The sequence below is a fragment of the Stegostoma tigrinum genome, chromosome 14 (genome assembly GCF_030684315.1).
Source record: "Stegostoma tigrinum isolate sSteTig4 chromosome 14, sSteTig4.hap1, whole genome shotgun sequence".
Taxonomy (NCBI): domain Eukaryota; kingdom Metazoa; phylum Chordata; class Chondrichthyes; order Orectolobiformes; family Stegostomatidae; genus Stegostoma; species Stegostoma tigrinum.
In genome coordinates this window covers 32,062,542-32,089,425 of record NC_081367.1, presented here as the reverse complement: position 1 = coordinate 32,089,425, position 26,884 = coordinate 32,062,542, and the positions used below count along the sequence as shown (strand labels likewise).

General features: G+C 41.4%; 1 protein-coding gene across 5 annotated transcripts in view; it reads left to right on the top strand.

Annotated features, from left to right (window-relative positions):
• The window catches only part of LOC125457831 (lysosomal amino acid transporter 1 homolog), a 71,472-nt gene extending 57,208 nt beyond the window's left edge, over positions 1-14,264 (top strand). For all 5 annotated transcript variants that reach the window (XM_059651077.1, XM_059651080.1, XM_059651076.1 and 2 more), the window contains 4 exons: positions 5,976-6,094; positions 6,206-6,301; positions 6,819-7,004; positions 13,660-14,264. In XM_059651077.1, coding sequence (XP_059507060.1) covers positions 5,976-6,094; positions 6,206-6,301; positions 6,819-7,004; positions 13,660-13,791 — 533 coding nt within the window. In that variant the 3' untranslated portion in view covers positions 13,792-14,264. The remainder of the gene's footprint in view (positions 1-5,975; positions 6,095-6,205; positions 6,302-6,818; positions 7,005-13,659) is intronic.
• The last annotated feature ends 12,620 nt before the right edge of the window (positions 14,265-26,884 follow it).

Genomic DNA, 26,884 nt, shown 5'->3' with positions numbered 1-26,884 from the left:
AACAGGACAAGAATTATACAGTAAATGGTAGGGTCCTCGGGCGTTTAGTCGAACAAAGAAACCTATGGGTGCAGATACATAATTCCTTGAAAGTGGAATCGCACAGAGAAGGATGGTGAAGAAGGCGTTTGGTGTGCTTGCCTTCATTGGTCAGAACATTGAGATTAGGAATAGGGATGTCATGTTTTAGCTGTACAGGTGAGGTCACCTTTAGAGTACTGCGTACACTTCTGGTCACTCTTCGATAGGAAAGATGTGGTTAAACTTGAGAGGGTACTGAAAAAGATTTCCAATGATCTTGCTGGGTATGCAGGGTTTGCCTATAGGGAGAGGCTACATAGAGCTGGAGCTACTTTCCCTGGAGCATCGGAGGCTGAGAGGTGACCTTATGGAGGTTTGTAAAATAATGAGGAGCGTGGATAATGCAAATAGCCACAGTCTTTTTTCTGGGATGGGTTATCCAAAACTAGAGGGCTTAGGTTTAAGGTGAGGAGGAAAGATTTACAAAGGACCTGAGATGTAACTTCTTCATGCAGAGGGTGGGGTATGTATGGAACCAGCTGCCATGGGAAGTGGTGAAGGTGGACACACTTACAACATTTAAATGATACTTGGATGGATATATTAGGAAAGGTTTAGAGGGAAATGGGCCAAATGCTGGCAAGTGGGATCAGGTCAGATTGGGGTGCCTGGTCAGTGTGGACAAGTTGGACCAAAGGGCCTGCTTCTGTGCTGTATGACTCCACAGTTTAGTGGCGAGATGTGACTATAGTTACTTGAATTCAAAAGAGACTGAATTGTTGATGGGTGTATTGATGAGTTTTTCTCAAATTTATTCCAGTTCAAGGAAGGCCCCATGTTAGAGAAAGTCATTGAGATGGTGAGTGAAGCAAAACAGCTCACTCCGAAGAGGAGAAGATAAAATTTGACACAGGAGATCAATGGAATCTATTCATTTCTTAAGATATAAAATCAAGTAAACCAGTGCAGAAGGTAGGACAGACAACAATTAAGAAAAGTTTGTTTCAACACAATGAAACAAAGAAACCTCATGGTATAATTAGTGCCCAGCTTTTACACCAGATGCTTTTGTTATAAGAAAATCGGTCAATTCCAGAAATCTGCCTAAACAGGACACAGCCTCAGTAGAGCAAAAGACTGAAGAGCTATTTGATGAAATTTTTAATCAGAGTAAAACTAGTTTCCAGTAGAAGATAAATTCAAAATTTTTCCCAAGGGAAATCAGTTACGTAGACCAGATATTTTGGCACACAGTCATGTATATCTATGAACATCTCAAAATTTCAAGTTACACAGGAGAGAGAGTGTCACGGCATTGTCAGATCGAGAGTCTTGGTTGACAAAACTCTGCTTACAGCAACAGAAATCCAGCAACATGGTCTGGGCGCATCTCCAAAGTAGGAAATTCAAACACTTAGAAAAGGGCTAAATACTAAATAAAAACCAAAAGAACTGCAGATGCTGTAAATCAGGAACAAAAACAAAGTTACTCGAAAAGCTCAGCAGGCCTGGCAGCGGCATCTGTGAAGGAAGAAACAAAGTTAACGTTTCAGTTCTGGTGATCCTTCCTCAGAAGCCCAAACTTAGAAAAGGGTTATGGACTTCAAAGTTTTGCTCCTAGGTTGAAGATGTCATATTGACAACAATCTCATTCAAATGGTAGAAGACATTAAACAACAAAAGCTGTATAAAAAGCTGACAGAAAATTTCACTTGACTGGTTAAGCCCATGCCAAGTGAAAAATACAGGATGTCCTAAGGTTAGTTGTATTGCAATTAAACATTTATTTCCTACTATAACTGAGATGTGCAGAGGTAATTTTAGTGGTTTAGCTGATATGTTTTCCATTGCTTTCAAAACTGAAGAATGTTCAGATTCCAAATTGCAACTAAATTCATAGTTAAGTGCATACAAAGAGGCAACATTTACACCACCTGCACAACACAGATCATCGGAAGCATTTGGAGCTAAATGGAGCCAGATTGCAACACAGCACAGTGGACTACCAGGATAATAAAGTGTGAAGCTGGATGAACACAGCAGGCCAAGCAGCATCTCAGGGGCAGAAAAGCTGACGTTTCGGGCCTAGACCCTTCATCAGAGGGGCATGGACTACCATGTATGATAATGTCAAGCCTGTTGTTAGGTTGCTGATGTGATTAAGAAGGAACAAGTTCAACCAAAATGTCTGACATCGCCGCCTTGCAAAAGAAAAATTCCCAAAAACGAAGGGTATCACATCAAGCAAGAATGAATCTCCACATACCAGAATTCTGCAAGTGAACTAGCTGGTTTCATGAATAATTCAATCACTGAGTAGACAGGAGAAAACTCACAAGTAATGAAAAAGTTGAACTGTTAAGTTCATCTACTTAAGCACATGTCTACAGGTGGAATGAGAATCAAATTCCACTGACTTAAATTGAAGATGCGGTGCATACAACTCCATGAAGATAACCATTAAGAAAGGATTAACAATGACCAAAGACCCAAGTTTTATTTTTTAAAAAATGCCTGCTTCAGCAAGGAGCACACTGATAACTGTAAAGTATATAGGAACTCTGCTGAAATGTGATGTAAAGTGGAATTTATTTTTAGTGCTTTTGTATTTGAATTTCAAAATAGATGCAGACATATGTAGATCAGTTCAGTCAGGTTTTGTGTTTAAAAAATGTCAGAAACTCATTTGGACAGTGACCTAAATATATCTATTCCAAGAAAGCATGTGGATGGAGTGAAATACCCAAGAGAATCCCTGCAGTGTTAATGGATAAAATGTTTATCTCCTTGAGTTTATGACAGGCAGAATAAACACATGAAGGCAATTGGTTTAGTTTTGGTTTCAAATCAAAAGATTCAAAGTTTTAGTTCAGAAGAACCCAGAGTCCAAGTCAGAAGACAGGACAGTTTCTCTTAGCACGTAAATCAAGTCACATCAGGAGAAGCAGTTTGTATCAATGTATTCAAGTTGTTTTATAACCGATTAACGTTTAGGATGTCAGAATTGTGAGAGATTCGTGCCAGTGACCCTGGAAACGAATCATAAAAACCAAGTCTTAACAGTCTGGGGGAAGGAAACTGGTAAATGTCAGTTAAGTAGAGACTTAAAAAACAACTGAGACAGGGGTGTTACTTTCGTAGGATTTAGTTTAACAGATGGTGTTGAGAAGCACATTGAAACTTTTATATATGTACATCGTTTCTTTTTGTGAAATAAACTTAAGTTCTGTTGTTAAAGAACATCTGCATCCTCATGTGAATATGTTTCAGTGACTAATCACCATATTAGCCAACTGTAGATATAAAAAGTAAAGACCAGTTTCATTTTTAAATCTGACTTGTCCAATATTACCATCAATTGTGGTCATGACAAGTGTCTTCCATGTAAGAAATGTAAGAAATTAAAGTCTTTCCAGTTCAAGAGAGAGCACAGACTTGAGACAATCAGAAACAGCAAGTCAATAAGCTGCCACTCTTCCGAGTCCAAAGAGAATACATTTTAAAGGCAAAGATGTAGGGAGAGAGAAGAGGTGGTAGATAATGTAAATATGTAAACAAATGCATATCAGTCTCATAATGATAAAGAACAAATGTTTGGGGGAGTTGTTACAACAGGTTCTAAAATGTTTTGTAAAAGTTAGTAGTTGGATTATAGTAACACCATCCACTGTGATGATGTCATGGAGACTCGGTGAAAGTAAAGAAGAGATAGAGCTGAGGCCAGTGTGCTGCGAATAGTCTCGGGATGACGTGGCGGTGGCAATGTTGGACTAAGGTGGACAAGGTCATAAATCTTACCCCAGGTTATAGTCCAACAGGTTTATTTGAAAACACAATCTTTTGGAGCCTCGCTCCTTCTTTAGGTGTTAGTGACAGAGGTGGCATAACACACTGAATTTATAAGTAAAAGTTCAAAGGGTTACACAACTGATGAGGATGTATTAAACAAACCTAAGATGCTGTCAGATCTTTAATCAGGTAGAAGGTTTAATTGATTAACATGTGTATGTAAATCTCTGAATTCATTTCAAGCCAGTGTCTCAAGAGAACTAAAGGTTTTATCTGTGTAAAGAAGCGGTGACATTTTAGGTCAAACAATGCATGTTGGGTGTGTGGCCTAGTTTAGAATCAGTTTGTGTTTTGCTTTGGCATCAGACTGATTTTGCTTATAAAGTGGGAATTTTTAAAACGCCACATTGATTGGCTATTTATTGTGTGCTTTTGGGACAAAATAGAATGTATCTGCAAGTACAGATTCACCCCATAGATTTAAGTGTGTATGTGTGTGTGCGTGTGCCTGGGAGAGAGAGAGAGAGAGTGTGTGTATCTGTGTCTGTGTGCATGGGGGAGAGAGAGAGAGAGAGAGAGAGAGAGAGAGTATGTGAGAGAGACAGAGTCTGTGTGTGTTTGTGTGTGTGTGGAGAAAGGGACAGAGAGTGAATGTGTGTGCATATGTAGCAGGGGGGAAGAGAGAGAGTGAGTGAGGGGGGGAGAGAAAGAGTGAGTATGTGCGAGTATGTTGGGGGGAGAGAGAGTGTGTGTGCATATGGGGGGGAAGAGAGAACGGGATTGAGAGAGTGATTTGTGTGTGTGAGAGTGAGGGCACGAGAGAGTGTGTATGATAGTGGGAGAGAGAGAGAAAGTAAACATATGCTTGTGTGTGAGGGGGTGAGAGAGTGAGTGCGTGTGTGTGTGAGGAGGGAGACAATGTGTGTGTTGGGGGGGTTGCAGAGTGCGTGCGTGCATGTTGTAAGGGGGGAGATGGAGAGGGTATGTGGGAGAGAGAGTGTGTGTGTATTCAGGGGGGAGATTGTGTGTGTGTGTGGGATGTGGAGAGAGAGAAAGTGAGTGTTGATGGGGGAGTGAGAGAGGGTGTGTGAGAGACAGAGTGTGTGTGTGTGTGTGGAAGAGAGAGATTGCATGTGTTGGGGGAGAGACAGAGTTTGTCTGTGCATGTGTGGGAGAGAGACCGTTTTTGTGTGTGAGGTAGGGTGAGTATGTGCGAGTCTTTGTGTGTGTGTGTATGTAGGGGAGAGAGAGTGTGTGTTCGTGTATGCTTGAGAGACAGTGCGTGTAAGAGAGAGAACCTATATGAGTGTGTGTGTGTGTGTGTGTGTGTGTGTGTGTGTGTGTGAGAGAGAGAGAGAGAGAGAGAGAGAGAGAGAGAGAGAGAGAGAGAGAGAGAGAGAGAGAGAGAGAGAGAGAGAGAGAGAGAGTGTATAGTGTGGTGGGGTCACCTGTTGTGAGACCCGAACCCGAGAGCCCGACTGAGGCTGTCCTCATGGGTACCGAATTTGTCTGTCAGCCTCTGCTGAGTGACTCTGTGTTGTTGTGTATCCCAAATTCCGACTTGGAGGATGTTTACCCAAAGATCCGAGGTGGAATGCCCTTGACTGCTGGGAGGAATCATCCCTGTTTGGCGATTGTTGCGCAGTGTCTGTTCAACTGTTGTCATAGAGTCTGCATGGTTTCACCAATATACCATGCCTTGGGGCATCTTTGCCTGCATCGTATGAGAATAGACAATGATGGCCGAGCTGCATGAGTGTCTTCCATCCATGTGGTGAATGGTGTTCTCATGTGTGATGGTAGTGTCCATGTCAAAGATCTGACCTGTCTTGCAGAGGTTCAATAGTAATGTCGTTCATACTCATATATCCCGAGACTACATCTGCACTGTGTCTTTGGACATCGTATCGGCCTTAGCACAGGAGTGTTTTGATCAGTGGCATTTGTACTTCTTTAAGATGGCCATCAGATTAGTTACTTCCCACATTCCATATATTAATAGGTTAAATGTTGTTGATAGGTTAAAAGCTTTTTCTTCCAACAGAACAACAATGCAACATTCTTGTTTTCTTCTTTCTGTGTGTATTTTACGTCTACTCAACTGCTATATTATGGACATCTTTGTTTTCAACCTTTATAAGCCCTGGTGTATTTTTGTCTTTCAGCAAATTCCCTCTTGAAGTGGTTCTGTGTTTGCTGGGTTCTGTTGTGTGCGATTGCAATGATGACTATATTACATTTGTTGAGAATATCCCACCATAATAGGAGTCATCCAAGAGAAAGGGTTTGTGATAAGTAAAAAAATTAACTGCGAACAAATATAATGTTATGTTGTTTCTAGTTCTTCAATTTTATCACAGATTTTGTGTGAAAGTTTTGTTTTACTGTTTTTCAGGGTACTTTTGACATTGTTGAGTTCTTGGGTTACATCAGTGGCTACATGTCCTGCATATTTTATCTTGGCTCTCGTTTTCCTCAGCTGTACAAAAATGTGAGTAATTTATTGAGCCTTTGGATTTTGGTTTGTAAAAGTTAGGATATTACTGTTCAATATCAGAAAAACAGTGTTTCCTTTCTTTATGTTTCTTCCTGTATTTGTCAACATGGTGTTGCCAGAGAACACAACGGATATTTACTTATTAGTTCCCTCAAATGAGAAGCTCAAGAATTCAAATTACAAACTTGGAATTTGCTAACATAGAAACAACATCTTTATTGTCCATGTAGTCAGCACTTTATGAATTACAAAGATTTCCATTTATGGACCGAAGAGGACTGAACTTGTTGAAATCCATGTTACTGCAATTGGTCAAAGATCTTTGGCTTGATCTGACAGGTGATATTATACAATAATTGATCTGCAATATGCAAATTTGACTTGCCAGAGGGGTTCAATTGCAACAATTTTAATATTTAATATTTAAAGTAGTCCTTATCTGTGTCAGTGGCTAGACTACAGGTTCACTGTATTAAACAAAGGCATGGTTTGTATATTCTGATCGTTGCAGTTCCAAAGGAAATCCACAGAAGGTACTTCCTATTTGCTGTTTGCACTGGCAATGGTGGGTAATATGACATACGGACTGAGTGTGGCAGTAAAAGTGCCGGAAAATAATGTATCAGCCAAAAAATACATCCTCCATCATCTGGCCTGGCTAATAGGTAGCTTTGGGCTACTATTGGTGGATTTCTTTGTATCCTTTTCAATGTTAACTGTTGCAATAATCATGCATTTCTTTTAGTTATATTAGGGGCTAGCTTAAATGGCAAGAGAGAAAATCTAATTTTTCTTTTGGAAGGGGTTTGAGTTTTGATTGCCACATGTTCAGACCATTAAGAAATGTTGAACTTTTTGAAGATTCCAGAGCATTTTAATTCCGAGCCATGCACTTTTGAAATAGATTTGCAATTTGCACTTATGCACATTGAATTGTGAAACAGTCAGTGAAAGTGATGGAATTTAAATGACACAAGAGGTGGGGAATGTTAGAACATAAAAGTACTGAGAAGCAGATGCTGATCTGGGAGTGAAGTTGAGAAAACATCTCTGAAATTCTACCTGCCATACTCTTGTCCAATTACTCAACCTACCTAAATCTTTTGCATGTTACTCTATCCTTCTCATAACATGCTTTCCCATTTAAATTTTCATCCTCAGCAGACAGTGGATATTTTTGTATGTGGTTCCTAATCTAAATCATTAATCTCAGTTATAAACAGTTTAAGCCCAAATTCTGGTCTTGCAGTAGCTCACTTGTTAATGTCTCCGAAACTGATTGTTATCCACTTATTTTGACTGTTTTTTGTTTGTTGATTATTCCTAGATCCAGTATATTTCTCCAATTTGATGAACATTAATTTTATGTTATAACCTCTTACGTGGCACCTTATTGAATGTTTTTTGAAAATTTGAATATGTATCTATTACGTCCCCCTTGTCTGCCCTATTAGTTGCAACCTCAAAAAGCTCTAACAGATCTGCTAAGCACAATGTCCCTTTCATAAATACATGTTAACAGTGCCCAGTCATGTTGCAATTTTTAGGTGCACTGATACCAATCTCATCTTTATCTGTTTCCTCTGCTAATGTTATTAGGCTAACCAATTTATATTTCTGTACTTACTTTCTCCTTACTCACAATTCCTTGATTCACGATTATAGTCAGAATGTCTTTGTGTCTTTTATGTGAAAGAAAAACGCAGAGGGGTCTCGACTCCCATCCAAAGAGCTGGCAGTACTTTGTGTCATCTCCTTCTCACAGCACCCACTGGTATTAAACGCTAATCAGATAGCTGAGAGGTCACTGGTGGGTCTTCCACCGGTTTCAGACCATGGGCATAGGAAGTCCTACTTACTGAGCACTGTCAGCCAATTAGAGAGTGTTATTTTGCTCAGCAGCACTGCTGGAGAGGCAGTGGCTGCTGTGGAACAGACACTCACATGGTTTCCAGATCTCCATGGAACCCCTGGATTCAGCTGAGTTGTGATGGGAAATATTTTAGTGGATAGGGGTTGCAACAGAGAGGATGTAGGGGTGTCAGCAGTATGGGCACAGTGTAGCACTCAGTGAAGCCTTTACCTAGTGCTGAGTCCCTAGATCAAAGGAACACCTTTAAACAAGGGACCCTCCTTAGAGACCAGAAACAGCCCTTTTAACACAAGCCTTGGTAGGATTGGGCATTAATTGTCCACTTAAGGGCCTTAATTAATACAAGGTCAAAATGCATGTATGGGCCTTCTGGCCACAGGCTTGATTGGAAGAGTTGGGGGCTGGTAGGGTCCTCACCTGCCACTGATCTGCCTAATTAAATAACATCCTCACTTCATCTTTACACAGATTTAATGCTCTCCCCTAAATATTTGTTTAATGGGTAGGATGATCCCAGCCTCTCAAGGCCATGTGAAATGGTGAGCAAGTTGGGAAAATGCCGCAAGAATGAGAAATTAGATTCTCATATCAAGAAATAAAAGCTCAACATTTCCATTTACAGTTTTAATACCTAGGGTGACATTCTCACAGGCGAGTCGGGACCAATTTGCATGAATTAACATCTCATTTCTGCCTCATCTCACCTCATTTATATGCAAGTTGCTATATACTCAGGCAAGGGAGAGAAATTAACTGGTGCCAATTCCGACATCAAAGTCAGATTGGTTACATTGTCATTGTCTCCTCTGAGCCTTTATCTTGCCCATCATTGCCTGATATCTGAAGCATGCTCCATGAAAATGATTACCTGCATCCTCTGACCACAGAGATTGGCATTGGCAAAGTACCAGCTTCACCACTTCATCATGACTCATCTCAGGCAAAAGTGTAATACAAGTTCACTTCCTCCGTACTAGACTTTGCAGTTCACTAATATCTTGTGTTGCAATGCTGCTGCCGGGGTTTTTGTGCCCGGGGAAAGGCAATCATCTCATGCATTGGAACAGGATGTATCATTAGGCTGTCGTCTTGCTTTCTCAGCACTAACTCACTTTACACCTAACTGGATGCTTACAGCATCTCTGCCTTCCTTTGCCTTTTAGGCACATTATTGCTTCAATTCTGAACTTACAGACGCTCAGCATTTTTGTCATGCCTTGCTTTTTAGAACACGCAGAAAGCCAGGGACCTTGTCATGGCTGTCGGCAATGAACAGTTGAGTGGCTGTATGGGATTGTCTCATGGCTGGGACTGAGTTTGTTGCTAGTCTTGGGCAGTCCTCTGAGAATATGTGACCTTGGATGTTTCTTCCTCAGGCAGCAGCAGAGATATAGCAGCAATGTGTTCACCAGAATGTGCTTCTGGCTCTAATGTAGTTAAAGTGTCCACTGAGGTGCAAATGTCTGAGCTGGTGGAGGATACAAGGGGTGACCTTTCTGGTGCTTCCTTTGGTGGTTTGTGGCTGTTCCCTCATAGGGTGGAGAGGAGCTTCTGCCAGACAGGTGGGTCTCTTGTGAGACATGGTTGTTTTGATGTCACTGGTGCCTGCAGATGATGAGAGGGAATGAGTTAAAGGTGTGGAAGCTTGAGCATGTTAAAGTAAGTTTACAGCAGTGGTAATGGAAGATCATTGTAGCAGATCACATCACATTGAGTGTTACTTGGCTGCGAGGACGTGGAGGTCTCAGCAAACCCGCAGGATCAGTCTGTATCCTCTCTCACAAGGTCAGGGAACCTTTCCTCATATGGTTGAGGAATGAATGCTAGCTGCTCCATCACCTGCTTGGGCTCTCTCAGCCCTCTTTGGCTGTTTGTCCTACAATGAGATAAAGGGAGGGATTGAGTGAAAGGGAAGTTGCTGGCACAGCTGTTAGTGCTGGTTCAGGAAGGGAAAAAGTGGTGAGATGTCCTGAGTGATTGGGTAGGAAATGAAGAGTTAAGGAAAAGTTATAGGTTTGGTGGGGAATGAGGTAGGGGAGAGCTGCTGAGGGAAGATGCTGCGTGCGATATGAGCGCAGTAGACAATGAGCTTTGGCTGGAGTAGTGGAATTAGTGAGTGTGAGATAGCAGAGAAAAGATGGTAGTACTTACCAATACAGAGCACAGAAGGTGGTTTGAGACTAAAAAACTGCAGATGCTGGAAACCAAGGTAGACAAACAGGAGGCTGGAAGAACACAGCAAGGAGGTAGCATCCAGAGGAAAGGAGAAGTCAATGTTTCAGGTATTACCCTTTTTCAGGATTCTGTGGAATTGTCACTTATCCAAATCTTGGAAAAATACAACCCAGTGGCTCTGCTGTTTCCTTATTTCCAATTATAATCTCTCCCATGACTGTCTTTAAGGTGCCCACCTTTAATTTGGCTAATCTCTCCTTTTTACAGACTTTTACAAGCTTAAGCAATCTGTTTTTATATCTCATGCTTGTTCACTCTCAAATTTTCCTTCTCGGTTTTCAATTTCTCAGACGTCCTCTCATCCTTGGGCTTTTTCTCCCTTTTGACGACATATTAAGCCGCTACTATAATCTAATTCTATCTTTAATTTCTCTTATTGACATGTGACGGACCATTTCTCCACTGGGGCTTTCATCTCTGAAGGAAATTTATAACCATTGCAAATTATAAATGAATTCTTTAAATATTTGCCATTGGCTATCTACTGTTTTATCTTTTAATCTCGTTTTCCAATCTGTTTTGACTAACTCATACCTGGGTAGTTTGTTCTGCTGAGCTTTATTGCTTTAGTTTCTTATCTAAACCACCCTCAAGCTTGATGAAAAATTTATAAGAACCCAAGAAATTGTAGCAGTAGTCAACAGCTGGCTATTATCTGATTGCATCTATATTAGTTTGTTCCCTAGCTGGTTGTTGACACTCTAGTTTAGAAAACTGAATTAAATGCATTCCACAGGCTTGTCCATTACACTATTACTGCAGACTTGGTTTTCCTAGTCTGTATGAAAATTCACGTCTCCTGAGATCAATGTTTTACAATTGTTACTTGGGCCTCTAACCTCTTTTATTTATAGTCTGCCTTTCACTACAATACCTTTAGGAGCTTGTAAATTATTCACACTATTGATTTCTGTCATTTATCGTCTATTAGTTCCACCCAAAGTGATTTTCCACATTGATTTTTTGGAGTTATTTTCTCCCTCTTTTGTCTTTATCCCATCCTTTGCTTTCAGGAGTGCCACTCCTTTATTTCAACGTTACCTGATCCTTCTAAAGAGCAGGTATCCTTCAATATTTATTTAGTGATAACCTCGTGATTCTTCAACTAGATGTCTGTTAGTTCAAAGTCCTTAATTTCTTTCTGTGCAATTATGAATAAAATTTGTTTCAATGCTTTATGCAGTGAGCTATAATTCCTTTAGCTTTAACTTTTACTCTACATTTTCCTTAAATTGTCTTAATCACAAATGCACTGAACTGATTACTTTGCTTTCTGTCTTTTCCTTACCCACTGAGCTTATTTATAGCCAAATTACCACTCTGCTCTACAGTCTTGTCAAATCTCTTGACGTTTATGATTTTATCCTTTCCTGAGTCCTCCTAACTTACCCCACCACTCCAGGTCTTTCCTTTGTTTGATGTCCTGTTCCCTTAGTTCTGTGATTTAACAGGAGACTATTCCCAGCAATGATTAAATGAAGCCCATCCCAACAGAACAGCTTTCTCTTTCTCCATTTCCAGTGCCCCAGGAATACTTCCCTCTGCCCCCATTTAATCTTCTAATCTATTTATCCCGATGCGAATTTGCACATAGTACAGATATCAATCCAGAGATGATTATCTTTGGGATTGTGCATTTTAATTTCAACCGTAACTTCTCAAATTCCTGTCAGTGGCACCTCATTCCAGGTGAACTAACATTGTTAGTTTCTAAATAAACCACAACAAATGGATCCTCCCCTCTCACTGCTAAGTTCTTCTCCATGTGCAAGGAGATAGCCATAATCTTAGCACTGGACAGGTAACACAACCTTTGCAACTTCAGTCACTGCTGTAGAGAACTGTTGCCATCCCTGTGACTACTGTCTCTACCTTTGAATCTTTCCTTTCTTCACCTCAGCTTGAATGGCCTCTTGTACCACAGTCATTGTCACTACCTTGCAGACCTTTCCCTCATTCACACAGCCAGAAGGAACCTTGTGTTTGTTTGATAAGGGTAAAAGTCAAGGTTCCTTCACTATTGTATCTGGGATTCCCTCATCTGCTTGACTCTCAGTCAATGTGCCTGACCACTAAACCAGAATCATATCACTGTCTCACTGAATGAGTGTGATTTGCTTGAATGTCCAAGTTACTTGCGTCCTCTTTGATGTCCCAGAATGTCTGCACATTAGACTCCAGTAAGACAATTCTGAACTGAAACTATTCACAATGTGGAGTTTTATTTCAAAACTCTCAGATTGTGCTGCTCTCTCTAATCTCCCAAATGCTGCAACTGTAGCACACCGTGTACCCTGGCATCCTCGTGTAACATTGTTTATCATTTCAATAAGGTTTATTGTTTACTCAACATAGCTGACATGTTTTAGTCTTCATACCAATGCTTTTTCTAATTTATGTAATAGCTAATTAATATTTACTGTATTTATTAACTTAGCCTGCTGCCCTTTCTTATGCTATGTTCGCATTTAGTAATTTTCCTTCCTTGCTGTCACAGACATATTGTCCTTTTCAAATGCTCCCACTCTCCATCTTGGCTATTCCCATGTCATATGCTCTTAGCCTCACCTTTTCCCTAATACGGGCAGTCCCTCAATTGTGTATGGGTACCATTCTTGAGTATGTTTACAAGTTGATTTGTATGCAAGTCAGAACACAATGGAAGACAATGTAAAATAACTGTTTGTAAATACAGGAAATGTTCATCAGATCATTAAAATTAATGATAGAATTTTCCTGTATAGAATCTCATTCATAAGTACGAGCATTTGTAAATCAGGTGTCCATAAATTGGAGTCACCTATATATACAATATATCCATGTATATTACAATACCCTTTCTTTATACAGATCATGTTTTACCCAGCCCATCATCAACATTCTTGGATAATGACATAACTATATTAGAACTGCTTGACTTTTTGTACATTGCATGTATGATGTAATATTAAACACTGCTGGCATAATGAGGAAAGTATAAAATCAAAATGCAATCACTTATGAAAACAATTAAGGTTAAAATGTATTTTCTGAGCTATTTCATTTCATTCACATTGCTGCTGTGGTCAACATGTTAATTTCTGCAACAGGTTTATATCATTCTGTGTGGAGTTATGTTTTACATGTCAAAATAGTGCATAGTTCTGATCATATCTTCACATTATCTGTTTCACAATCTTTTCACCAAGCTTATAGGCTGCTGATCACAGATCTTCCTGTTGTACCCTTAATAAGCATCCTACAGATTACTGCACAGTTTATTAGATATCGCAAACGAAGCAACTTCTCTCTCCGTTCAATTCCAGAGGGGGCACCACTCCTTGATGATGAAGAAGAACAACTGAACAACTTTTTACAATTGCACCAGTTTAAATAGAAGAATTTCTGAATAATTAAATACACATAAAATTGCTCTAGACTTTAATTGAGAGATAATTTGTGTTAATATTTACATTATCCTACGTTTGTAATTCATATTATTAAAAATATTAGATCTCTTTTGTTCAGCGTGCACCTTTTGATGAAGTCAATTCTCAACCTAATGATCTGTTTGCCAGGACTTTAATGCTTTGCTGACAAGATCCCAATTGATCACTTCCAAACAAAAGTTGGAATGTATTTTCTGCTCTTGACCACCATATTCCCACCATCCCCACACCACCCACCCATTAGCACCCCTCCAGCCCTATCCCACCACCCCCATCACCTACAGCATGAGTGAAAAGAAAATTGCCTGAGCATAAGCCCAATATCCCTTCCAATGCCCTGCCTGTGATTTTCGACAATGCAACTTGCATCTGTCTGTCTAAAGTGTGGAGCTTGTTGAACACAGCAGGCCAAGCAGCATCTCAGGAGCACAAAAGCTGATGTTTTGGGCCTAGACCCTTCATCAGAAAAGGGGGATGGGGAGAGGATTCTGAAATAAATAGGGAGAGAGGGGGAAGCGGATTGAAGATACATGGAGGAGAAGATAGGTGCAGAGGAGAGTATAGGTGGTGAGGTAGGGAGGGGATAGGTCAGTCCAGGGAGTCCAGGTCAAGGGGGTGGGATGAGGTTAGTAGGTAGGAAATGGAGGTGCGGCTTGAGGTGGGAGGCTTGGATAGGTGAGAGGAAGAACAGGTTAGGGAGGCGGGTACAAGCTGTGCTGGTTTTGTGATGTTCTTCCTCTCACCTATCCCCTCCTCCCACCTCAAGCCGCTCCTCCATTTCCCACCTATTACCCACGTCCCACCCCCTTGACCTGTCCATCCTCCCTGGACTGACCTATCCCCTCTTTACCTCGCCACCCATACTCTCCTCTGCACCTATCTTCTCCTCTTTGTATCCTCAGTCCACCTCCCCCTATCTACCTATTTATTCCAGTTCCCTCTCCCCATCCCCCTTTTCTGATGAAGGGTCTGGGCCCAAAATGTCAGCTTTTGTGCTCCTGAGATGCTGCTTGGCCTGCTGTGCTCATCCAGCCCCGCACTTTGTTATCTTGGATACTCCAGCATCTGCAGTTCCCATTATCTCTGCATCTGTCTGTCTGTCAGGCATTGCACTTTTTGTTGCAATATCTGCCGCCAGTATAAATGCTTGTTAAATGTTTTATCCTTCTTGTTGATCTGTAATAATATGTGATTCAGAAAAACACTCCTGGTATTCAGGTGTATACTGGTAAAGTTAGAACATCCGTCAGTTTCACAAAATACTGTTTTAAATAGTTAACAGCATTTCTGCAAAGATGGGTGCAGAGAGGAATTAAAACATCTTCATAGAAAAAGCTTCATCTTTGAGAATAAAATACTTAACATTTATCAGTAAATAATGTAAAGGGACATCCTGGGAATACACACACTAACGCTTGAAAATAGTACCATGACAGATCTGATTTGTCTTTTAAATGATTTGTGATTTCACATTAGTCATTATCATTTCGGACTTTGTTTCTTATAAATATGTATTCATATGGTCAAGTACCACCTGTATTTATGGATTACAAAACTATACAAGCATATGACATACATTATCCATAAACCATACTGCAACTATTGAACTTCCATATGTAGAGGATGACTACATGTGCTCCTGCTGATTGTTAGATTTAAAGTTGTATTTTTAAGTTCTCATTAAGTTTGACATAAATGCCCACCGCAGTTTACTTTGTGTAGCTGCCTGTCACAATTTATTTGTCATTATTTTTTATGGCACAGCAATTCCAACTAATCCAGAATCCATTTATACATTTCCAGGGAATATTTTTAGCAGATTTAGATGTGTCTTGAATGTGTGTTTTGCCACGGGATCATCTAGAATATTAACTGGCAACTTTAATACTCAGTCTTAAGTCTTTATTTGACTTTTCTCCATAACATTTTCCAGAATCCAAATCAAACAAGTCATATGCATATTTTTGCAAATAAAACTTCTTTTTGGAATGTAAAGTGAGTAGAAGCCAAAAGTGCCAAATGCTCCATACCATGACAAATAAACGGCAAAACATATTTTGCACAACTCTCATTATGTTATCCTGAGATGTTTACTTTTACATTGAGACTGCCGATTTAACTGAAAGTTTAAATTCATATGTATATTGCAGGTTCCTGATTTATAGGAAGTTTGCAAGCTTATTGTTTATTTGCAGGATTATCTGTCTGTCTTCAAATTGGACAATAAAAATTAGCAGCATTCAGTGCATTGCATGTGTATGGGTTGAATCATATGTTTTTGTTTTGGCTCAGTCCAAGTTGCATTGTAATTTGGAGGATTTCTCACCCTATCTCATCCAGCATGCCTCATTAATGACCCACCTTGCCTATGGTGCCCCTCATATCCAATTTCCATCCATCTTACCACACACCATTCCAGAAACAACTTGCCACTTATTGGCTATCGTGGAGTTCATGGCATCCCAAACACCTGCACCGTCTATCAAAGCCTGTTGTGCACTTTAGCAAGTGCTGGCCGTCTGTTGTCCTGCACAGTTGCTGCCATTTACTCTGGACATGGCAGATAGGGATACATCAGTACCTTAGTGGGCAGGCAGGGTCCTAAAGCTGGATGGGGTGATGCCAATGTCAGACATTGTGGACAACACAAGGTCAGACCATGCCAGACTGCTCCAATATTGCCATCCACATTAAAAGGTATGTCAACTCATTAGAGAAGTGTCCAGCACTATCGGAGAAAGGTCAATATCCTCCACTCCACCAGGGGGTAAGTTCCACTATCTTCTGCCTATTACCTCACGCTATCTCTGCAATTGCACCCGTCAAAGCTTGTGCTCTACCACTCATTATTACCTGCAATATGTTTCCTATTTGCTCTCATCCTCTTCAACCCCAGATACCACTAATTATGTATGCCCTCTGCAGCACCTATTCATTTGCTCAAAAATCCTTTGCACTTGTACCAACAGTAATATCTGTGCAACCTACTTTCATTCCCCATAATGTCTGCCTCTTGATCTAAGAGGAAAACTGTTCAGGATAGTGCAGAGACAGGTGTGCTGCCTGTTTGGCTTCTCAGCCCTTTAGGGAAATATTTTGACTGACTACCATGAGGTTGACTTACTGTGCAAGAAATCTTTGAATGAAAGCTATTCCCCTGCTAACAACTATGACAAACTTCATGGTTTTGTGTCTGCACTAAACAGCAGAGCAGCACAGTTCCTCTGCAAGAGGAAGCCAAAACAATTCCCACTGATAGTGAGAATGAGACTGTCTGTCTCTCACTCTTTCTTTCCATAACCACGTATGTTCCAGGACTTTTGATATTTCTCCATGTTTCTGAGAAAACAAGCATTGGCCTTAAATCAGCAAGTATTTGAAGCAAAACATTATGGGCTAGAAGGTAGAGTGTGCTTTTGGGGCATGATGGCTATCGTTTGAGAGTCGCCCGAATTATTGAAATGGTGATGAGCAGCACAAGATAGGTGTTAACTGTCTCCCTTTTACTTGAATACTTAGGCCTAGTGGCTCTCATGCTCCTGACTGCCACAAAAGGAAATTAAGCACCTAATTCCAAGAGCAAATGGGGGAGCAACTCTTCTGTTCTTGAAGAAGTCGACACCACCCCCCTCCGCCCACCAAAAGGAAACAACACCGAATTAAAGGAGGATGATACAAAATAATATTGCTACAGTTGTAAACAAATAAAATGGAATACCAGGGCAGAGCACACTTTAGGACAAGTGAGTCAGAGTTGAAGACCTTAGTACTGGAGTTTTATCGGAAACATGATCCCATGTTTCTGCAGGGCAAGTGGGCCATCCTCAGAAGGGACTGGGGATCTGGGATATTAGTTTCCAGTGTCTGGGCCTGCAGACCCCACAACAATCTCACTAGAATGTTATTGATCCTATGTTGGTGATCAGTGTCAGTGAATGTATTTTGATATGTTATCTCCTACTCACTGCTCCAACAATCTTTCTCAATGATCAAAGCATCACATCTCATAGCTCATTAATCAGTACTCCTTGCTGTATAGGACCCATACCTAACATAGAGATACTCCTCCTCACCCTCTTAAAACCACCACTGGTGCCTGCCTCACACCCACCTCTCACTGATTCCATAGTTATCCAGCCATTCAGTTGAGGCAGACACATCACCTAACACAATGCAATACAATCACTGACATTTTGAAGATAGTCGGCACACAATACAAGAGAATATCAGATGTTATCAGTCAATGCTGAAGAATTATCCACTTCCTCGATTGCTCCCAAGGCTGAACATCTGGGTTCAGGTAAGCACAGCTGTATCCTCTGACAAACTCATCACGGTTCTAGCTGTCTCCATTACTCCCACTGACCACTGAGAATCCAACTGTCTTGCCAGTCCCATTGAGAAGTACAATGAACTGGAGGAAAGTGGTGCATACTTGGAGTGGAACTCCTCAGGGAAGACTTCACCTTCCTACTTGCTGCCTCTGTGGGAAGTGAAAAACATACCAACATAAAATGCTGAGCCATTCTTGTTCAAATGAACATCTTTCAGTTGTGGCTCCACATTCCTGCAACTGACTTCCTCAGTGATTTTCTGATCATGCCTCCTTGTTGTCTGGGTAAGCTTCTTCCCACTGTCAGCTGGGAATTCATTGGGCTAACTTAAAAGTCATCTGGAAGGCAGTTTTGGGGTTTTTCATGCAGCATTTCTCTCTGTGTGAGCTGTCATGATCTATCCCACACAATTCTCCACTACTCATCTCATTATGTATACATCTGTGATTCTGCTTGTGCCATGGTATGCTCACCTGGGGTAAAAGGGCCCACCACCAACATGAATAGCCCATTCACAATACTGAAGGAGGAGAGAAAGGAAACTGAGCAATGCCTGGGGGCACATGGCCTGGACGATTCTTCATTGGAGATAAAATATCACTTACATAAATGTATTGCTGCTCTCTCACATTATCTTCTCTATCCATCTTCAGTCTGCCTCCCCCCTCTCCCTATTTATTTCACAATCCTCTCACCATCCCCTTTTTCTGTTGAAGAGTCTAGGACTGAAACGTCAGCTTTTGTGTTCCTAAGATGCTGCTTGGCCTGCTGTGTTCATCCAGCTCCACACTTTCTCATCTCCAGCACCTGCAGTTCCCATTATCTCTTATAACATCACCTGCCCGGTTTACTGCCATCATAACAGCAATGACATGTACCTAGCTATAAAGGGTCCCTGTTCTTAGCACCAAGCCATGTTAGAACCCTGTCCAAGGGAGCCTTACTCTTCACTTAATACTGAGCATCATGTTTTGGAAAACATTTAACCATTGAAAACATGACTTTTTAATGAACAACAAGAAAATCAAACCTTAAAAGAATCGACATTTGCTTCTGTGAAAGGAATAAGGATCAAGGCAGCTCCCAGGGTACTTGGCACAGACTTCTAAGATGTGGTACCAATAATCACAAATGACTTGTACATGCATTGAGTTGATGAAGTCAACCACGTTATGTTATGATGCTCTCGACAAGATGTTAATATAGTCCATGTCTTCTATACCTGGGCACTGTTGGCAAAGTCTGCTGTTCAGGCTGCAGCACTGAATATGTTATAGAAACAAGATGAAACAATATAATCTGGCTTCTTCACCAGTAACAGTCTTAATACTTCTGAGGTTTGAGAGATCTCACACAGGTCTGAGTGGAAGGAGCCAGTTGCATAAAAGTTTAGAGCAGATGTCACCAGGCTAGTTTGGCTAGCTCACCTTCAGGTTACACATCCAGCTCCCGGAGTTCACACTGTTTTATGATGGCATCCTGGAATATCCTTAGTCTGTGACAGCAATGTGCCTTGCTTTTCGTGTGGAAGTAGCATCTTGTACCTCTGCATCCTGATAGAGCCTGCAACAGCCTACATGTGGAGCTGCTCAGCAGTCACCAGAGACTGCTGCTGGTCCTGGCCTTGCTGGCACATTTGTTCCAATTCAGTTTCTCTCTGACTTCACTGCACCAAGGCAAGAGTGACATTAACCTCTTCTGTGGTTTGATCTATTGGTGACAGATCCTATGAATCTGTATCAGGGTTATTAGGTACAGAACAGTTCCTTAGCAGCGTGAGCACTTTGCATTTGCACGACACATAAACAACCTTATAGTCGTCCGTACTGTGGGACATGAAGGACTCCAATGAAATGCCTCAACGCGGACCATTTCTATAGTGGATCATATTCTGATGTATGCAGCACAAGTCATGCTATGCAAATACAGTAGACTATAAATGAGGCATGATTATTGATATTTTCTTTCCCAACACTACCGTTCCCTACATCACCAGAAAGGCATCGTTATATCTAACAGTGTGTTGGCAAATACTTACAGTTCATAGTGAGAAGTGCACTTGTGCAGGCCATGAGACTTTGGATTGTATTAATGAACTGTAGTCAGGACTGAGACTTTTAAATTTGTTAATTAATTATCATAAATTAAAATTAAAATGTTAATTTTTAAAAATTCGTTTGTGGGATATGGACGTCACTGGCTGTCCAGCATTTATTGCCTATCCCTAGTTGCCCTTGAGAAGGTGGTGGTGAGCTGCCTTCATAAACTGCTGCAGCCCACCTGCTGTGGGCTGACCCACAACACTATTAGGGAGGGAATTCCAGGATTTTGACCTAGTGACAGTGACGGAATGGCGATATACTTCCAAGTCAGGGTAGTGTGTGGTTTGGAGGGAAACTTGAAGGTGATGTTGTTCCCATATACCTGCTGCCTTTGTTCTTCAAAGTGATTGTGGGTTTGGAAGATGCTGTCTGAAAATCTTTGGTGAATTTCTGTACTGCATCTTGTAGGTAGTGGCAGCAATGTGCACTAATTGGTGGTGGAGGGAGTGGGTGCTTGTGGATATAGTGCCAATCAAGCAGACTGCTTTGTCCTGGATGGTGTCAAACTTCTTGAGTGTTGTTGGAGCTGCACTCATCCAGGCAAGTGAGGAGTATTCCATCACACTCTTGACTTGTGCCTTGTAGATGGTGGGCAGGCTCTGGGGAGTCAGGAGGTGAGTTACTCACCACAGAATTCCTAGCTTCTAGCCTGCTCTTATAGCCAATGTTTTTATGTGGTGAGTCCAGGTGAGTTTCTAGTCAATGAATCCCCCAAGATGTTGATAGATAGGGGATTCAGTGATGGTAACATAATGAATGCCAAGGGGCGGTGATCAGGATGTCTTTTGTTCATAATGGTTATAGCCTGCATTTGTGTGGTGCAAATGTCACTTACCACTCATCAGCCCGAACCTGGACATTGTCCAGATCTTGATGCATTTAAGCGTGGACTGCTTCAGTGTCTGAGGAGTCATGAACGGTGCTGAACATTGTGCAATCATCAGCAAACATCCCCACTTCTGACCTCATGATGGAGGCAAGGTCATTGGTGAAGCAGCTGAAGCTGGTTGGGCTGGGGACACTACCCTGAAGAACTCCTTCAGAGATGTCCTGGAGCTGAGATGATTGACCTCCAACAACCACAACCATCTTTCTACGTGTCAGTTAAGACTCCAACCACTCGAGAGGTTGCCTCCCTACACCCATTGTTTCCAGTTTTGCTAGGGCTCCTTAACGCCACTCTCAGTAAAATGCAGCCTTGATGTCAAGTGCTGTCATTCTCACCTCACCTCTGGAATTCAGCTCTTTTGCCCATGTTTGAACCAAGGCTGTAATGAGGTCAGGAGCTGAGTAGTCCTGGTAGAACTGAAACTGGCCATCGTTGAGCAGGTTATTGCTGAGTACGTGCTGCTTGATAGCACTGTTGATGATACCTTCCATCACTTCACTGATGATCAAGACTGATGGGGTGAAAATTGTCTGGGTTGGATTTGGTCTGTTTTTTTTGTGTACAGAATGTACTTGGGAAATCTTCCACATTGTTGGGTAGATGCTATGTTATACCTATACTGGAATACCTTGGCTAGCAGAGTGGGAATTTCTGGACCACAAGTCAGAGCCAATAGCCTTTGCAGTATCCAGTGTCTCTGTCTGTTTCTTGATATCACATGGAGTGAATCGATTTGGCCGAAGACTGATATCTCTCACCTCACCTCTGGAAATGGTCCGCGTTGAGGCATTTCATTGGAGTCCTTCATGTCCCACAGTACGGACGACTATAAGGTTGTTTATGTGTCGTGCAAATGCAAAGTGCTCACGCTGCTAAGGAACTGTTCTGTACCTAATAACCCTGATACAGATTCATAGGATCTGTCACCAATAGATCAAACCACAGAAGAGGTTAATGAGTAATGACCAATGTTATGGTTAAAATTGTTTGAAGTAGAAGTGGGATTAGGCCATTTGGCCCCTCAAGCCTACACTACCATTCAACAAGACCATGACTGTTCTGCCCCAGGCCTTAAATCCTCTTTCCTGCCAGTTTTTCAGCATAGCCATTAACTCCCTGATATTTCAAAAGTTTATCTACTTCCTTTTCAAATATTTTCAGTGATCTAGCTCCACAACTCTCTGCAGTAGAGAATTCCAATCTTTTACTACCCTCTGAGAGAAGAAATTCATTCACATCTCAGTTTTAAATAAGTATTATCTTATTCTACCGTTGTGTCTCCCAGTTCAAGATCCACCTGCTGGTGGAAATATCTTCTCAACATTTACCTTGTCAAGCCCCCTCAGAATCTTCTATGTTTCAATAAGATCACCCCTCATTCTTAACCCATTTAACTTTTCTTGATAAGTCAACTCTTTCAGCCAGTAATAAATCTAGTGAATCTCTTCTGACCAGCCTTCAATGCCAACACATCCTTTTTTAAATATGGGGACCAAAACTCTACAGGTTACTCCATGTCAATGCCACCAACAGTCTGTGTAGTTGTAACAATACTTCCTTGTTTTAAACTCCAAATCCCTCGCAAGAAATAGCAACATATTATTTTCCTCTTAATTACTTGTCACACCTATATCCTAGCCTTTTAAGTTTCGTGCATGAAAACACTGTGCACTATATTTTTGGGTCTCCCCCATTCAAATAGTAGTTTGTCTTTTGATTCTTCCTGCCAAGTTGCATGACTTCACTCTGTGATAAGGATTTGGATCCCAGATATTTAGTCACTCTGTGCATTTCACATGCAGGACTTCGTGATTATAGATATCTTTGACCTGTACTGTTTAATTACCCTTAAAGAGCCTGACATCACTCTCAAGTAAAGCCAGAAAGACAGAACTATTATCTTCATTCACTCTGGATATGTCATTTTTAATTTATACTGCCTTTTTGCGATTTGGGTGAGGATGCAAGGCCACACAGCTGATATTTAACAAAATGAGTCACATGCCAGCTTGTCAATCTAGGTGAGCCCCTCCCCTGAAATAATTCCATAGAAGCCAGTATCCCATCACCAAGTCAACCTTTACACACAGACAGTGCTTGATTCTGATCCAGCACCATCAGAGCCAGTTTTCAGGGTGAGCAGAACCCTTGGCACTCCTGTTTATATCTGTCACCCAGGGTGCCCTGAATGGACCAGATTAACAGCCAGAATCAGGGAACTTATATATTCTATGAGGTCTACCTGGCTAACCTCATTACAATTACTATGCTCCCTGAGTCCCCAGTTCAGCCCTTCTCAGATCATAATCCTTTCCTTCTCAGAGATCCTGTTGACCTAATCTGTTCTGAGTTTCCATATGTTCCCACTCACCTCTTTCATATAAGTCTTTATCTCCCAACATTACCCTCTGAGCCCCAGGCTTTCAAGTTAGTTATGCCAACATTGATGTTAGAGTGGTGACAAAGCAATATTGTCTCTCAACCTTTGAGATGGTTCCGTCATAAGTATCATCCTCTCTATCCCAGCATATCGCCTCCAATCACCACAATTGACTTTCCAACTTCCTTACCACAGAGATGACCCCTTATAACCTCAACCCCCCACCACCACCTGCATTCAGTGAAGAGACACCAAGGGCAGACAATGGTGTACCCTGTGACTTGCTGAATGGTGAGTGACCAGAGCCCTGACTGACTTCTGTGCAGCTCCATACCTGAGTTTACTTTAATCCCCATGGTTGTACTGTACCTGCTGCACTCACCATGGCCCACTCCCTAAACCCCAACTGCTCCAAGAGGCTGCTTGTGTCCACACCCCTGGGACACTGCCCTTGACTGTTGTGAGCCCCTTGACTGATGACAGACTCCTTGAATTGACAAAGAGCTACTCCCCTTTTACTTTATGAGACACCCATTTGTCCAAAGCACATGTAGTGTCTTTGTCACCTAAGCTTTGGCACATGGTGTAGGTTTAACATTGATATCGCACAATGTCAAACAGCAACATGTCCAATCTCTTGACTAGTTGCTGCTGGCAACCATGGCATCTGTCAGGCTTTGTGCCTGTGCTAAAAGTCAAGGAAAGACAATAGTATCATGAACCAGTAGGTTCTGAATGAGGCAGCAAAGTACAAAAAGGTAGGCAACGCAGAGACGTTGCAAGCATCTAAGTTGGTATGAAGTCAGAAAGCAATACACAGGCAACTGAAGCCTGCTGAAGAGCACTCTGCTATGAGGCCTGAGATACAAATTGGCTTGGCAGCAGCATTACAGTGAAACGTGTTATGGACCCTAAAGTGAAGCATTAAAGTGAATGAAAAGTGAGTTAAAGTGAATTAAGTAAATACTAAAGTATTATAAGTATATGATGATGTGGGGAGGCCGGTGCGTGTTGAATGCTAATCGTGAATGGGAGTTCAGGCAGTTGCTGGAGCATGCCCTGAGATGTTGGCCAACATGGAGGCCTGGACAAGCAAGTGGAGACGTGCATCTGGCAAGTACATACTCAGACTTGCATGTTGGGGAATGTCACTGTCTAGTTTTTGTCTCTGTTGTGTGAGAAAACAGCAAATTGAGGTATAAATGAACGTATAAATGAAATGAGAATAGGTAATAATAAGACAAACGTGATCATTTAGGTATCTCAGCTCTAACTAGTGAGATTCCAAATTCACTGTTCAAACTTTGGGTTGAAAATTGGAATTCTTGATTCTTGACATTGAACTTCTTGTTTTATCAATCTCAGCATATTTTCCCAGTGGACTCACCATTACCTACATTGTTCACGGACTGGGAGAACTCTGCCCATTCTCTCAATAGACCCTAATAACTATCAGTGCCAGCTTTAGGGAGGCAACAGCAAAGTGTGGCCTTGCTTTTCGTGATTCTAATGTTGCAGCTTTTGCAAAGTCATCGACCTGAAACGATAACTCTGTTTCTCTCTGCACTGCTTCTGTCTAAAGTGCTGATTATTTCAAGGATTGTTTCTTGCTCCTGTTTCTCAATTTGCTTAAATGCCTGTACAGTATAACACATAAAGTTTTATCACGGAGGTGTCCCTTTAATTAGTTGAGCTGAAATACATGGATATGGGTTCTTATGCCCACTCCCACTAAATGGTTTGAAAGCCAGGAAATCAGGTGCAAATGCAAAGGCAGGTTTAAAAAAAAGCTGCTGACAAGTCAACAGCTGAAATTCCTAGTTCCTCATTCTGTATCAGCTCTCCAACACATTGGAAACTTGAAATCCAGCCCATTGGTTTCATTTGAAATTTTTCTGCCCAACTGCTCTATTTAACTTGACTCTATTTTTACTTTTATTTGTGTAACGCTAAGCAGTGGGTCAGTTGGTAGCACTTAAAATCAGAAGGTTGTGGACTCAAATCTGGCTCCAGAGACTGTGGTCCAAAAATCTCAGTTGAAACTCCAAGTCAGGACTGAGACAGTGCTGCACTGATATAAACAATATTCTCCTTAAAAACTCATCACCATGAGCAATGTTTGTTACACTTTGCAGACCCTTTATGATAACCACATGAATACACATGTGCGTACCTTAAAGGGACCACTTCTTGTGGGTAGTCAGTTTGTTACCTGGCTATATGTTTTAACTGCACCTTTACAGCTTAGAGGGAATGTTGTTTGTAGGCCCTGTCTTTATAGATCTGGTGTTAAACTGAGTCTCTCTCTGCCATCTCAGCTCAACCGGTCAATATCACATTGCTTCAAAAACTACCTCATTGCTTGTAACATGTTTTAGGAGTTCCTGAAGTCACAAAATGCAAGAGATAAAAACAAGTATTTGCTTTGAGCAAGTTTCACACCCAAACCGTTACCTTATTCCTTGGTTTCAGATACATGGTCTCCTGCACATTTTTTAGTGCACAATGATATTAATGCATGACCAGTTGATTTAACTTTGTGAAAATGTCTTGAAGTACATGGCTGTGTTGCAGTTGTTTGAAATGAGGTTAAAATTAAAACTACTTATTTTTGTAAACTGATAAGTGTCACCAGACAGAATCATAGGCCTGGATTTTACAATAGCCTAATGACTGTTCCTGCAATATTGCTGGAAGTTGCACATGGACCTATCAGCTTACCCACTCTCTACCCACTTAGAGCCCTAGCCACCTGGCATTCTTCTTTCCTGGTATCCTATTCCTATCCACCTGGAACTTTTTCCACCTGGCATTCAATATGCTACCGAACTGGCATGCTACCGACCTTCCCCAGCCACACTGATATCCTATCGATTTGGACCCTTTCCAGTAGGTACCCTACTTAGCTGGTGCTCTACTCCATACCCATTTGGCAACTTATCTACTTGGCACCCTTCCCTGCTTTACTTGGTATCCTTCTCTCCTAGCATCCTGATCTTACACTTTCCTCATGTACTTAGTTTTCCACAGGAGCTGTCAAAGTGGCTATAAATCACAGAAATAGGAAAACTAGCTGCTATGAAAAAGAAGTGGTTTACCATCCCCTGACTGCTCTGCGTTATGAAGTAACCATCAAAATGGAAACACACCACAATGTTTCTGGAGGAGTCCTGGTCAGAATCTCCTGTCAGAAATGCAGTGTTCTTATTTTATGTAGAAGAAAACGTGAATGGTATGGCAATCTGTTGGAGTTTGCCACTTCTTCGAAAGTCTGGCCCATAGAATGATTTCAGTGCCTACGGAGGCCATTCAGCCATTGTTTCCATACTTGCAGAC